At 46.4% G+C, this 13,396-nt stretch overlaps 1 protein-coding gene across 1 annotated transcript; it reads right to left on the reverse strand.

Moving 5' to 3' along the window:
• Nucleotides 1-465: 465 nt before the first annotated feature.
• On the reverse strand, nt 466-3,319 carry ATF4 (activating transcription factor 4). The gene is made up of 3 exons (XM_027879383.1): nt 3,119-3,319; nt 1,931-2,245; nt 466-1,405 (listed from the first exon to the last, which is right to left on the reverse strand). The coding sequence occupies exons 2-3, from the start codon at nt 2,145-2,147 to the stop codon at nt 552-554; spliced, it is 1,071 nt and encodes a 356-aa protein (XP_027735184.1). The 5' UTR covers nt 2,148-2,245; nt 3,119-3,319; the 3' UTR covers nt 466-551.
• Between the last annotated feature and the right edge of the window lie 10,077 nt (nt 3,320-13,396).

The following is a 13,396-nucleotide window of genomic DNA, read 5'->3' on the forward strand; positions in this document are numbered from 1 at the left end:
CCTGCCACTACTTGTCTCCCAGCAAGCTGCATGTTTCTTAAAAATGTTTGCAATTTTGTTTTGGATGCTGGACCATTCTTTTAAGACAATGTTCAAGTCCGCACACACACACGACTCCAACATGCAACATCACTGACCTTGTGTCTTTTATTACCTAGTTTTATCTTCCAGTGACTCTCCCAGATCAATTCTTTAAATGGGCTTATACATCTACTGCTGAAAAACCCAAGGCACCCCTGTATGATCTTCTATTTTAGTATATACCGAAACTAGAGGGTGGCAGTTCAACTGAGACACTTTATTAAGCAAAGCACTTTGTGCACTTCCACTGCATCCACTGCCCAGCAGAACAAGCAGCAGAGCATTCCACGTTCACTGCTAGACACCCAAGAGATGATTGTGCTTGTACCTGCACCCAGGTGTGGTGCAAATCTTATTTTACACATACCCATTAATCTCACATAATTGCACATTTACTATAAAATTATTTATTAGACAGCAATACACAGCTTTAGCATTGAGCTTATATACATGCACATCAACACTGCTGACTACTCAGGGACCCTAGCTCTTTTGCCCTTGGCCTTGCGGACCTCTTCTATCAGATCTTTCAAGTACTGGATTTCCTTACTAAGGGAATCTGCTTTCTCCTTCAGAGCCTGGTTCTTCTGCTCCAACTCTCTGCACTCCCCAGACAGTGCCTCCTGTTCTGCCCTCTTTTTCTGCCGGTAACGTGTGGCAGCAGTCTTATTCTGCTCCATCTTTTTCAGTTTCTTATCTATTTTCTTTTCTCCTTTCACCTTTGCTGACACTACCTTCTCTGCAGGATGATCGTATGGTTTGGACCGCACAGAGCCACAGCTGGCATCTGTAGGCAACTGGTTGCCATTGGGGGATCTGACTGAATCGGTGGGGCTATGTTGGGGGGTTCCCAGGTAGGAGTCTGGGCTCATGCATATTCCACTATCATCAGAATTCTCCTCCTCTTTCTCAGACTTGGTGATCACTACCACAACAGCAGGGCACTCCTGCTTTCTTTCTCCTTCCAGAACATCCACTTCACTACCTAGTTCTAAACTAAATGAGTGGTCTGGAGTGGAAGTCAGAGACCCTGGGGAGAGGGGAAAAGACCAAAGGGAAGCAGAAGCCAGTGGGGCCACTGGATCTGCTACAATTGGAGATTCGGGGACATGGCTGATTAGGTCGTTTATCAGTGGAAGTTCTTTGTTGCGAAATTCCTGGATGGTAGCATTAAATAGGAGATCACACGTGTCTTCCAACGTGGCAATCAGCTCGTCTGGTGAGACGGTGGCTTCCAGATGTTCCATACCTAACAGGGCATCGAAATCAAATTCCTTCAGATCCATCTTCTCCACCATCCACTCCATGCCAGAGAAGGCATCCTCTGCACAATAAAACAATAACCACATAAGTATCAACCATCAACCAACACAACTCAAGCTTTTGGAAATCATCTAGCAGCTCATAATTATTTAGCATCTTCTCTTACACTGGTATGAAAAGAATAAACCATCAGAGAAAATACCCTGCCACTGAGCAGTCAAAGACTGCAGGGTACAATGTAAGAAGTCAGCTGTTGCGACATTCCAACCTTCTTACTCAAAGACCAGAAGAATTCAGGGTCGTCTGAAACGCACAACCATGCTTTTTTCTTGTGACCTCTGCCAGGAAACAGTACCATTAGCAACTGGTATGTTACTAACAAGGCAACGCAAGTGTCACTTCACCATAACCAACAATTCTGTGTTGTGTAAGAAGCACAATACACGCACTTTCCAAGAAGAGGTAATGCATGTGAGGTTGCCTTCACATTTATGAAGAACTAGCAATTTATTTTCAACATGAACATTACTGAACTATTATATACCACTATAAATGATGCACTTTATGCAAGTAAATAATAACTTACCCTGGCTGCTATCTATGGTGTTGCCTAAACTGTCCACAGCAAGCCAATTGGAGGAGACTGCCTTAGCCTTGTCGCTGGAGAACCCATGCGAACCGAGGGGCTCGGCCACCTCCAGGTAGTCATCTAGGAGTCCCAGACTTTCCTCAGCCACCGAACACGGCTGGCTGAAGGGGGATATTGAATCCCCCAACAGCATCTCGTTGTTCAAGAAGCTCATCTTCGTCAGTTTTTAATGCTTTGACGTCAAAGGATGTGGTCAAGTAGAGGGTCTTTTCGTCGACTACAGCAATGCTGCTGTGCGATGCCGTGAAAAACCTGCCAACAGAACTTAAACTCATCAGTACCGGCTTTGACCGACATAGTAGCCCTTTAAAGCTGTGACACTTCGGATACACGGCGGTACTTCCCGTGCCGCAGGCCGAGTACAGCCGGGCGCGGGCTCCAGCTGCGCGTCCCCCGCCTCCCTCATGCCCGGCCAGGGGCGAGCCCCGCCCACCCGCCGCCATTTCGCGATCCGGCCGCCATTTTGTGCCGTGCCACGTTTCCACCGCGGTTCCGGCACCGACCACAGCCAGCCGCCCACCCTTCACAGGGCTCCCTCGTGCCCCGTGAGCAGGGCAGGATTAAGGCTACAGTACTTAGATATTTGATATTAGCACTGCTGCCAGCTTGGTAACAGCGCTCGTTTATCTACTCCTGACTATAAACCAGAGTTGTACTGGTTTTCAAAACCCCAGTACCTCCAGTGCCCCGTTTTCCACCAAGTACAGCATTTCCCCTCGCGGGCGAGAAGAAAACCTCCCTAGGAATGTACTGCTTTAATTTTTTTCCACACGAAGCCCCCATGAACATAAATAAGTACTTTGGAATCGAGGTTTCTTGAACGAAAGGAGATATGGACGTTCCTCGTAACTCATTCCGAAGTGGTATTTCCTGCCATTTCTGACACCCACCGCCCTCGGGACGTTGAGCCCCACAAAGACCCCTTCTCCCCGCCCCCATTTTGGTATACACAAGTGTTTTATATATTATTTTGGTATACCTAGGTATCTCCCCCCGCCTCCCGCGAGATACCACCGATCACCGCAGAGATAATAAACCCGCCCCAGAAGCCAACTTAAAGGAGGTAAGAGAGTGACATTCAACACAGAGGAGAGGGAGCAACCATCCCTCACACACAATACTCACGCCATGGTTGCAGATGCCGGGGATGTGCTGTGGCCGCCGCCGCTGCTGCTGCGCCTGCTGCACTGGCCGATGCCGCCACTGGCCCTGCCGCCTTAAAGAGCCATGGCGGCCAGGGGAGGGGGGCTGCTCGGGGCTGCGCCGCGCGGGGAGGTGCTCCGCTCACACACTGCTACACAACCGCAAATCTCGACGTCAGGCACACAATGAGGTAGCACCGCCCGCGCGCAGCCCTTATATAGGAACCGCCTTAAGGCAGACCAAATGCGTTAGCGAGGTGTCCTTCCGCCAAGCGTCACCTTCCTCTCTCTAGCGCCTATCGGCCTGTGTCCTGTCTTTCTAGGCTTCTCTCCTGTCGTTCTGCTACAGGTTAAACGCAGGAGCCGCCGACACAAAACCACCAGGACAGAACAGCCACAGAGGGACTCTTATGATGGACAGCTACAGAGGGACTATATGGTGTACATCCGCCGCGGCCGCCCCTCCGGCGGGCGCGGCCGCCCCACGTGACCGGAGCGGCTCAGGACGCTCCCCCCTCCCCCCCCCGCGGGGAGCGTTGCGGAAGGTTTCACCCTCCAACAAGGACGCGGCGCTCGCGAGGGAGGCGTCACGCGCCTCTCCACGTGGGAAGGGCGGCGCTCATTGGCTTCGGGCGACTCGTTCACCGGCACCGTGAGCTGTCATTGGCCAGGGCACGGAGGAAACCAACGCTGAGGGGAGGGGGGAGGAGAAGGGGCAGCTGGGCAGAGAAATGGCGGCGGGCCGGGCCGGGCTGGGCTGGGCGAGGGTGGGGGAGCAGGATTGCAAGGGGGCGGGAAGGAGCAATTGGGCAGGGAAGTGGTTTTCTCCAGCCACGCGTCTTCTCTGACATGCCCCTTTCGAAGCAGCGCGTGCTCCCCACTAGGATTTCCAAGGGCTCCTTTTGTTCTCTCCACAAAGCCCCGCCGAGGTCAGGCGGGCGCTGGCGGCGGTGGCAATGGCGTGCAGAACGCGCTGAGGCGGCGGCAGCAGTCCGCCATGGCCTTCTGCTCCTTCAGATAACGCGTCAGCTCAGGGCAGCGCTGCCTTCTCTCCCTCCCTCCCTCCCTCCCTGCCTGCCTGCCTGCCTGCCCGCCCCACACATGCAGTGCCTAGATTGTAGCTGCTCCATGTCTGTGTGTGGGGCGGTGTCTGCTCGCGGCCTGCCGTCCTCACAGCGGCCGTGGCGCCGCACCGACCCACGGAGGTTCTTGTCTGGAGAGCTGGGCGGCCGAGACCACCTCTCTAATTAGTGCCTTCAACCCATGCAAGGGCTGAAAATGAAGTTGTTATTCCCCAGCTGAGAAATGAGAACGTCCTCTCCCGCCATGCAGTTTCATGCTGATGCAGTAGATTCTCTGTTCTCTGTGCAGATGTTACTCTGAGTGGTGTGAGCATTAATGGATCACCCACAGAGCCTCGCCGCTGCAAAGGGCAGTGTCACCTTGGATAGTTTTTAAAGTGCAGTTTCATGTTATGTTTTATCTGATCCAAATCAACTTGCTGCTAGGAAAGAAGTCAGATCTCTTCCCCCACCCTATTCCTGCTTAAAGGTTCCACCAGCTGGCTTGGCCCTCTCTGAGCTCACAGCCAGCAGGAAACTCACAGGAGTCAATAACTTTTCCACTGGTTTCGGTTCCTCCATCATCATTTCACTCTGGTCAGACGAGCATTGGCCAGCTCTGGTGAGCTGGGAGGTTCTTTGTCCTTCCTGTCACAGTTATCTGGCTTCAAAAGGTTGGTTTTCCACCTTGCCGGCTTCACAGCACCATTAGCTCTGGTGGGTCCTCATTTGTTCAAACATCATTGTCCTGTGGGTCAATTTGCTCTCAGCTGCTTCTACAGAAGGCTCCGCTATTTTCTAGTTATGGCCTCCATAGTATTTGTGTAAAGCCATAGCCGCGTTTTTCAGATCTAGCTGCCTGGAACCTCTTAAACAGCTTGACTGACAATTGGCGAGGATGTGATGTGACACAGTTTCTACTTTTAGCAGTCTGATGTTACCACCATTGCTACAAACAGAGCATGTCACTCCACATCTGTAAAGTAAACCTAGCTGATGAACGAAAAAAAAAATCAGTTTTCCCTTCATGTTGGTTTGTTACTATTTTATTTGGGGGGGGGTAGTTTGGGGGGGGTTGGGTTTTTTTTCTTGTGGTTTGTGTGTGTGTGTGTAGAAGCAAGCACATATTTTGTAATGACTCATTAAAATGGAGGAGGCAAAGAAAAATTGTATTTTTCAAAAATATAATTTTCAAAAAACCACTGCAGTAACTAGATCGACTGATCTAAGATGACTGCTCTGATAAATACACTACAGAGGAGGCAGTTCTTGCTTCAAAGCAAAATTGAGAGGGTTCGTCAGCTTTTAAAGAAGCCAAGTGGGTGATTAGCTGGGTGGACAGCACTTCTGGGTCCTCACTGGCTAAGGGAGAACTCTCAGATCCCCTGCTGTGCCTGTTTCCCCCTCCTTTAAGTGAAAAGAAAAGGGTGATTGTATGACCATAATCGTAGCTAAATAAACAGAAATGCTATACACACCCAATCCTTCATCATGAAAAGATAATTATAGATTTCTCTGAAAGGACTCTGGGTATGTGTGCGCAAGAATCACGTAAGCAAAAATAAAATATGCAATGAGGTACTTAGCCCAGATCTGCCTGTTGCCTAGCTCTATTTTGTGTGTGAAATAATGCTGAAATTTGACTGCGTTACTGGTTCTAGACAGATCCTTTGTAATGATGCCCAATCCAGAAAGGGAAATCAAGTAATAAGAAGCCAGACATTTAGAGAAAAGCATATTTTTCCTGCAAGACTGCAGAATTACTGTTGTTACATAATTTCATGAGCTACATCCCCAATTCCTTTATAAATTATGTTTCTGCTTTTGCACATATTGTGTCAGAGATGTCTCCACTCTGGATAGAGTTTTTGACCAAGGTAAACGGTACTTCTTTAAGCACAAGCAACAATTTCTTGTGAATTTTTGCACAAAAAAAAAAATTACAAGTATTTTTGAAGCAGAGAACTACTAGTTCAAAAATGTCTAACAAGAGTTCTGTTCCAGTATGACAGAATATATTTGTGGCTCAGAGATAGAAGAGAGAAGTCTGGCAGCTCTGAAGAAAATTTAATTTACAACACAAAAAGGTGGCGTCTGAAGGAAGATCAATTTGTGTGAGGGTCAGTGAACTCCTGCTGTCACGTTAACAGCTTCAGCACCACGGATGTTATTTTCCTGCCCTGGATACCGTACCACGGCAAGGAGAGCTCCTGTGATAAGCGAGATCCATCCTGACCCAGAAGCGAGGGGCCGGCTGCAGGGGAAAGGAGCTGCTCGTGCAGAGCTCACTGCAGGAGAGAGGCCAAAGACAGACCTGGCTGGGAGGGGATGAACTGCCCTGATAAATACAGCACGGCAGAGAGCCACCTCCGGCCAAACAGCATCACCAGGAGGTGGAAAACTAATACTCCTCCATTCTTCCTCCTTCTTCATTAAGATGGAAGGTCAATGTATGTTCTTTAATTATTTTTTCTTTCTTTTTTCTTTTTTTTTTTTTTTTTTTTTTTTTTTTAAGTAAACATTGCAAAGGAAAAGAGGCTTTCTTCTTCCACCAGCAAGTATACAGGAGACAAACATTCTGAATGCTGTTAGCAAGTACAGTAAAGACCGGGAGGACGTAAATGTTTCCATAGTAACATCCCCTTGCACAGTCTGCATAGGATGCTCTCAGGAGTGTCAGCGGCAGGGGAAAAGGCCTCTGCAGCAGGGAAGCAAGGAAGGTGGGGAGCAGTGGGCATTGCTGGGGCCAGGAGGGGAACCAGCAAAAGTAACTGAGACAGAGATGTTTGCTGTTCCTTGGAATGCTGGGAAAGCTGCAGCCAGGGAGAAGGGCTGGCTGACACTGCATCAGGAGGGTGTGTGACCCCCGTGGTGGCACTGGGCAGGCAGCTTTGGGCCCCCACTGAGCCTCAGTGCCCCAGAGAAGGGGCAGATGGGCTTCCTGCTGGCCCTGCGTGCTGCTGGGGTGGCTGGGGAGGAGGGGTGAGTGTGAGTGCAAGTCCCCAAGGGAATTCTTGTGAGTGGTAACTTGAATCCTTTGAACCTTTCATCACAAGGGACAGGAAGCCTTATCCCACACTTCAATGAACAAAGCATTTCCAGAGACCAGCAGGAATCTTTCCAGGAGACAGGAGTGGTGAGGGAAACAAGGGAGGAATGAAGCAAAGCAGATAGACATTTTGAGCCATTTTGAGGGAGAATTACCTACAACCTCTACGGCACAGGCTAATTTGCAGTGCTCAGTTGCTTCTGTCCTCAAATGGCACAAACAAATATCTGAAGGATCTTTTTCTGCCAGATTCTCATTGTAAACTCTTTAGGGATTCCTTTATAGAGATTCCATTTTGAAACTAGATTGAAAAGCAAATATATGTGATTAAAGATCAGGCTGGGAGGTATTAGCTTCCATCTTTTATTACATACAAACAGAAAATAGGTTATCCGTATGCTCTGCCTCCTTTGTTTTGGAGTAGTACAACAAATGGAATCCCTAATAAATCATTCATTACCTACCCACCCACCCCCTTACTGTCTTCTCTTTCCATCCTGTAATATAAATATCCCTGACATTAGAAATGAGACTAATAAAAAAGAGGATTAAATCTGCAATTTACATTTGCAACTTACAATTCAATTATTTTAGATAGATGTGGAAACAATCCTGGTTGTCCACCTACATTTTTCTTACTGAACAAACATGGGCATGCCAAGCACATGCCGATAGCTCTCAAAATATGTCTCTCCAGAGGTTTAGTTACTCAGAATCAGCCAGGCTGTGGCCAGCTGCCACAAGTAAAAACATTGTGTAAATCTGGTAAGAGTGAGGTGAGCTTTATCTTGTAGCTTGCCCAAACATGAATTTCCTGAGCAAAGCTACAACTGGTTGAAAATGATGTTTAGCAAAAAACATGTGTGAAGGAGGGGGAGGAGGGGATGCTAGCTTTTGTTGAGACCATCAGGGGATATTTTTAGTTTTCTCATTGTCCACCCTTGTGTTATTATATTGAATGGATTTGGGGGTCAAGAATAATCCCTTGTGTATTAGCACATGTGGGCTCAGTTTAGCACAGACACAAAAGCCTTCCAGTTGTCCAAGCAATAAAAGAACAGAAACATATTTCATGGCAACTATTGTTCTTCATGGGTCTGTAGTTGATGTGAGACCCCTGCAAACTGTGTGCTCAGTGCATATCAGAATGTATGTACCTATACGTTACCATCAGCTCCTGGAGTCACACGTGCCAGGTGTCTTGTGCCATTTTGTGCAGAAGGATGAAGAGGAGAGTGACAATGCATGTTGATTCTTTTCTAGCAGTGTGAAGCTAGCAAGAGCTGAGGCCTGACAAGCAGGTTTGGACTGTGAGACTGCAGCATCTCAGCCAGCCACAGACACCAGTGGGTGAGTTAACAGCCCATCATCACTTCAGTGGGTTTCTCTTTCACTGTGTCAGTGCCCCTTAGACTTGACAGCATGAGGACTCCTTGTTGTATCAGCCCAGTGGAAGTTGCACTCCTGAACCTGGCCTCTAAACTGGCAACTTCACCTGGAAAAGTTATTTGAGCTATTTCATCCTTTGTGTTCAGTGAGGGGGGGCCACACAATCAAAGGCTGATGATACCAGACTATGCTCTGTGTGGCCCATCTGGGCATTTGTTTTTAACTTCACATCACTTCAGAGTGTTTTGATGAGGCCAAGAAGAGAAACTGTGAGTGGGTATACTCTATGAGTGAAGTAAAACAGAGTTCTGGGGATCTTTGGGGTATGCATGAGATCTCTTTTATTCTAATGCTGGCAGGCAGCTTCAGCAAGAAATTTGATAAATCAGATAGTTCAAATGAAGCTCTGAAACTCTTCTGGGGATAAATCACTGTTGAGGCTGTAGCTGCCCAAGTCCCTGGGGAAGAACACAGCAGCCATTACTCAGTAATAATTTTCCACTCTTCATAGGCAACAGCTGCTCAGTGATTTACCAGAAGACTTTGTTCTGTTTTAATATATACTTGTTTACAAAGGGGGAGAGGCAAACTCATGGTGGATCTTGACACAGTTGTGACACCATTGAGTTTATAGCTTTTTCCTGAAGGAATGTAATTTTTCCTCCTAAGCTCTCTGTGTTAGAGGATTTGGCAAACACTGGCAGAAAGGATATTCTTTCCGAAGACTCTGAGACTGTTCTCCTCCCTGCACTCATACACGGGTTTGTGGGTGGCCTCAGTAGAGCATCCTCAGATGCACTACATGGCAGCTGGCCGTGGGCAAGCTGGATAAGGTCCCCAAAGAGACTTTGCAGCCAAAGTATCATATTGAGTAAGTGCTGTGGCTTCTTAACCCGCTGACCCTCTTACTGCTATTACTGTGGTGCTTGGTGAGGAAGGTTTGCAGCTCTCATGACAGGAGGAGGTTTCTGTGCTTGACTACTGAGAGAACTGGTTTGAGACTAACCCCAGATCTGTCTAATCTGTCTGAGGAACCATCCACAGTAAATGAGCTCTGCTGGATAAGGAGTGGCACTACTGGCCTTATCCTGGCATTGCAATGATGGGACACATCTCTTCTGGCTCTGAGGCAACGCAGGTGCTATTCAGGAAGGTAGCATTTGAGCCATTCACCTTAGTCACACAATTTCAGTGAGGCTGATTTGGACGCACTTGTCAGAAACACAGGTCTCAGATAGGCTCTATCCGGCCACAAAAGGGTTGATCTGTCTCAGGACACAAAGCTTGGGAACCACCAGTCTGCTGGTGACACCAAGCACCCTCCTTTGCAGTGCAAAGTGATGGAGATCACACTTTATTAAATTTTTTTTAACGCAAGAAAGAAAATAATAATTAAAAAAAAAAAAAAAAGAGAGAGGAGAAATATTTCTAACCCAAAACACTAACTCATTGTTCAAGGAAAGGCACTGGACTAGATGCTTTCTACTGTCTCTCTCATGACCACAGGCAGAGATTTGGAAAAGAGGTCTGTGCCTTGCTCGCACTCTTGCTTCAGCAAAAACCACTCTCCCTGAGAATGCCAGAGAGCTGGGCCCCTGCCAGCTTACTCTCTAACAAGCAACCTGGGAGCGGTGGCTCTGTAGCCTGTGGGACTGCTGTGTCTTGTACTACCTTTGCTTCAGTGTATCTCAGACCCTCTGACAGTGTATCACTGCTGCTGTAAACAATCAGCAGCTGAACATGACTCACATTATATTATCAGGTAAGTGGCAGTAGTTATTGTCTCTAAGGCCATACGTAACAATACTCTGTGCTAAATAAATTCAAGACTTTGAAGGCAAAAATGTCTTTCTGCCATACTGCTTCCAGGAATGATTGCTTCTTGCCTTTCAAAGGGGGTAAGGAGCCCGCCAGGGCATTATGGGTTTTTAAGTAACATCTGTCATGGGACAGGTAAAGAGCCCACACAGTCCATCATTTGCCATCTATGCCCTCATGTCTGTTGTGTGTTAGGCCTGTCCTTTGCAATGCTGAGTGGAGAGTCTTACAGAACTGAGATCATTGTAGTGGGATGTCTTATGGGGCACTATATCACCCCATGCTTCTGTGGAACAGTGACAATTCTACCACAGTAAGAGGCAGGGGAAGGGGTGGACTTGCACTGAACCGAAGGAACTGTTGCCTAAAAAAATAAAATCCGAAACAAAACCAAAAACACAAGCAAGCAACTTTTGCCCATTATTTGTGCGGAGAAGGCTTTTCATGAAGAATGTGGCTAGCATTGAGATACATATATATTTCCCCTGAGAAGCTTAGCACTGAGTGTTAATAGACAGATCAAAAGAACTACTTAGCCACAGGAGCCAGGGAAATTGAACAGGGGCAGCAAAATAAAAATAAATCTGGCTTTTAGTATGTTTAATGGGATTTTGTTTAGAACTCACTTCTGCGTGAGGACTTAGGAGAGCTTGAGATCATGAGAAGTTTGTCTCCCACTCTCCTGCTCTTCGTAAAATGACAAGAACACTTTCTATCTACAGAATGATTTCAGATATTCCCTGCCTTTGGTCTCATCGCCCTCTTTTGCCTTATCTATTTGCAAGATTATTCCACTGGATCACATACTATAAAGGTATGAATAGCCTGCTCACCACCACATTTCTGGCTCTGTAACTTGTGAATAATGCTCTCCTTCTCAGATTATGCTAGTAAAAATTTTAGACTGTGCTATCCCTGACTGTGTAGGGGACACACTTGTTAAATGAGAGCTATTTTAAGAAGGCGTTGAATCTGAAAAAAAAAGAAAAAAAAAAAAAAAAAAAAAAAAAAAAAAAAAAAAAAAAAAAAAAAAAAAAAAAGAAAAAACTGAGAGGGAGGACATTTTTTGAATCCCTTAGATCATAAATTCAGATCATAACTGAGCCTGACAAGAATAAAGACGACAAAATCCAGATACCTCAAACAGCTCCCCAAATGTCTAGACTTCAGCAGTTTTCCTAAGGCTGGAAGCCAATAATGGATTTCACTGAAAGGAGGGAGAATTTCCCATTTCTTGCTTGCTTCATCTGTGGGCAAAGCCCAGCATTTCAAAATCCAGTCCAAGATTCAGTGAGCCATGCTGGAGCCATTGAATCATACCTAGTGCAGGTAGTGGGCAAACATACTTTATCTTGTCTGAAAGAGAAACTCCTCATTTAGGAGAGGCTCCTCTTTTTTTCCATGAGACTAAATTTAAAAAACAGCAGCTGTCTGCAGCTTTTCTGGAGTTTAAAATCTTAAAATAAGGCTTAAACAGACATGGATGCGATTAAGTATTTAGGAAAAAAAAAGGTAAACATTCATCATACAATTCAACACTTTAGCAGGATAATCTCAAATTTGGGGTTCAGTCATCCTTTCCTCCCCAGCTTATGATTAGCTACAAAATAGGCAGGCTGGAATTTATTTATTTATTTTTAAAATTAAGAGATGCAAAAATAAATTCGTAAAATGTAAGCTCAGCTTCATTAATATCCAGGACAGGACTGTGGTTATATAACAAAGCGAGAAAAATATTTTGCTTTTTCCAAAATTCACTTCCCTCCTAAACTGCTTGTTCCTTAGGCTAAGAACAAAAGAGATTCCGAGTCTTTGCAGCCTGGAGTTCTGTTTATGCTCTTCTTCTTTGTGGCAACTTTTTCCATACTTGAAATAATCACCATCACTCCCCTCAATTATTTCTTCTCTCCATCAATCAAACACTTATCTTTTGATCTTTCCTCTCTATTCATGCCAGGACAGCTTGTATGCAAAGATGCAAACCGCTGCATATATTAGGCATGTATTGTAGGCTCTAGGCATTCCAGAGGCTTTGACTCGAGTGGCTAATACCTATCACAGATTTCACAGGCAGCTGATTTTAGATGTTCCTGTAAGAGTCTGTATGGCATGAAACGTGCTTGATCTCATCTGATCTGTTTCTACAACGGGACAGATTGAAGAAAAAAAAAACAACAAAACAACACAAGCAAAGGGTATCAGGAAAAAAAAAGAAATGTAGATTCCCTTTGTATCATAAAATATCTTCTGAAGTAGTTAAATGTTAATTAGAGTCCTCATTAAAACAAGTCTCACAGGACAATGTTGTCACTGTAGCTTATCTGCCCAGAATTAAGGAGCCTGGGACCCATTAAAAGCAGCATCACTTCATGCTTTATTTGACGTCCAACATTTCTGCCACACCTTCCCAAACAGGCACTGAGTTTTACTGCAAAGAGCTTCAATACACCAGACACAGGCCCCTGGCAAAGAGGTTTCCTCACTGCCTCAAGGCTGATGCCTGGATAAAAGAGGAGTGCATTTGGCAGGACAGAGGACTGGCACATAAAAACCAAGGTGTGATTTCAACAAGGGCGGGGGAGTCTGCACAGGAAAGTTTAATATTACAGAGGCACGGAAGCCTCTGAAGTCTGGGGAGCCACATGAAAAGCAGGTGCCTGCCTGGGCACGCGGGCTATCAGGGAAAGGATGGGAGGCGCAGCGCCGTAATTGCACATCATCTTGTGACTGGTGCGAATGCTGCCAGGAGCCAGGATGCTGCAGTACCGAGCTGATTGCTCCCTCAGGACAAGCTGCAAAGCGTTGAATGCCCAGAGCTGCAAAGGGAAAGCAAGTGAATTGGCAAGGGGCATGTCAGTCCCCAAGCACTGGTGAGGTGCAGAGTCATGTCAGCATGAAGGTGATGCACAGAGACGAAAGCAAAGAGAGATGCTCCTTTGTTTAT

This window comes from Empidonax traillii, unplaced genomic scaffold (genome assembly GCF_003031625.1).
Source record: "Empidonax traillii isolate 1590-97213 ecotype Southwest subspecies unplaced genomic scaffold, ASM303162v1 scaffold55:size2822071, whole genome shotgun sequence".
In the NCBI taxonomy this organism is placed as follows: Eukaryota; Metazoa; Chordata; class Aves; order Passeriformes; family Tyrannidae; genus Empidonax; species Empidonax traillii.

Excerpts from the sequence above, each read along its gene's own strand:
- ATF4 (XM_027879383.1), bottom strand. The coding sequence starts at position 2,147 with ATGAGCTTCTTGAACAACGAGATGCTGTTGGGGGATTCAATATCCCCC. Across the intron at positions 1,406-1,930 it reads CACCATAGATAGCAGCCAGG|AGGATGCCTTCTCTGGCATG; the intron begins GTAAGTTATTAT and ends TTTATTGTGCAG.